The sequence below is a fragment of the Apis dorsata genome, unplaced genomic scaffold (genome assembly GCF_000469605.1).
Source record: "Apis dorsata unplaced genomic scaffold, Apis dorsata 1.3 scaffold_42, whole genome shotgun sequence".
Lineage (NCBI taxonomy): Eukaryota > Metazoa > Arthropoda > Insecta > Hymenoptera > Apidae > Apis > Apis dorsata.
In genome coordinates, this window is record NW_006263344.1 from 505862 (window position 1) to 506690 (window position 829).

General features: G+C 44.9%; 1 protein-coding gene across 1 annotated transcript in view; it reads right to left on the reverse strand.

Annotated features, from left to right (window-relative positions):
- LOC102671395 (myocardin-related transcription factor B-like) overlaps positions 1–829 on the reverse strand; it is a 134923-nt gene that overhangs the window by 7036 nt on the left and 127058 nt on the right. Inside the window, exon 8 of the mRNA XM_031513904.1 lies at positions 695–824. Coding sequence (XP_031369764.1) covers positions 695–824 — 130 coding nt within the window. The remainder of the gene's footprint in view (positions 1–694; positions 825–829) is intronic.

Genomic DNA, 829 nt, shown 5'->3' on the forward strand with positions numbered 1-829 from the left:
AATCGGTTCCTCGCGGGCTACGGGAGCCGAGATTTACCGACCGTACCCCTTTTTATTTTGCTTTCATCCCTCCCCCTTCGTCCGCTCTTACTCCTTTTTTTCTTCTTTTTTTTATTTCTTTTCCTCGGCCATTCCCGTCCGCTTTCTTCTCTCCCGTTTTGTCCTTTTTTTCGCCCCTTTCGAATTTCGTGTTTCTCTCGTTTGCTCTTTGTCTAAGGCCCCCCACCCTCCTATCTCTGTTTTGTCTTTCTCGGTCTCGATCTTTTTATATCCCGTTCCGTTTTTCGTCCCAGTTTCTTTCCTATCCCTTCTAGTCGCCGGTAGCTGGTACGTACCTTCGACGATTATTATTTTATTCGAGAATAAAGGCGGAGGTGGAGATTTAAAATTTTACACCCAGCCCATAAAAATACACACTACACGTATTTTTACTTTCGCGTACGGCCAAGTTTAAGCAATATATTCGCACCTTGCGGACATAAAAGCTGCACGCCCACCGGTTTTTACCTGACAAATATAAACGGAATTATAAAAGAATGAAAGTATTAAAATGCCTAAACGGTCGATTCATCCTGTTTCTCTCCTCGTGCATTATACAATGCTGATATACACGATGTTGTTGAAGAATCTTTTTATCAAAGAGGATATACACAACGTACAAGGAGAAGGGTATAGATCGCAACGAGAGACTTACTTTGTACTCGTGAAACTTGATCGTACGTGTCTTCGGTTGACTCTTGGTCTTGGACTTCTTCCTGTTCTTATCCTTGCCGGGGGCGTCGCTCCTCTGACACGTGGAGGCGGCTATGGGGCTCGCCTGAGGCCTGGG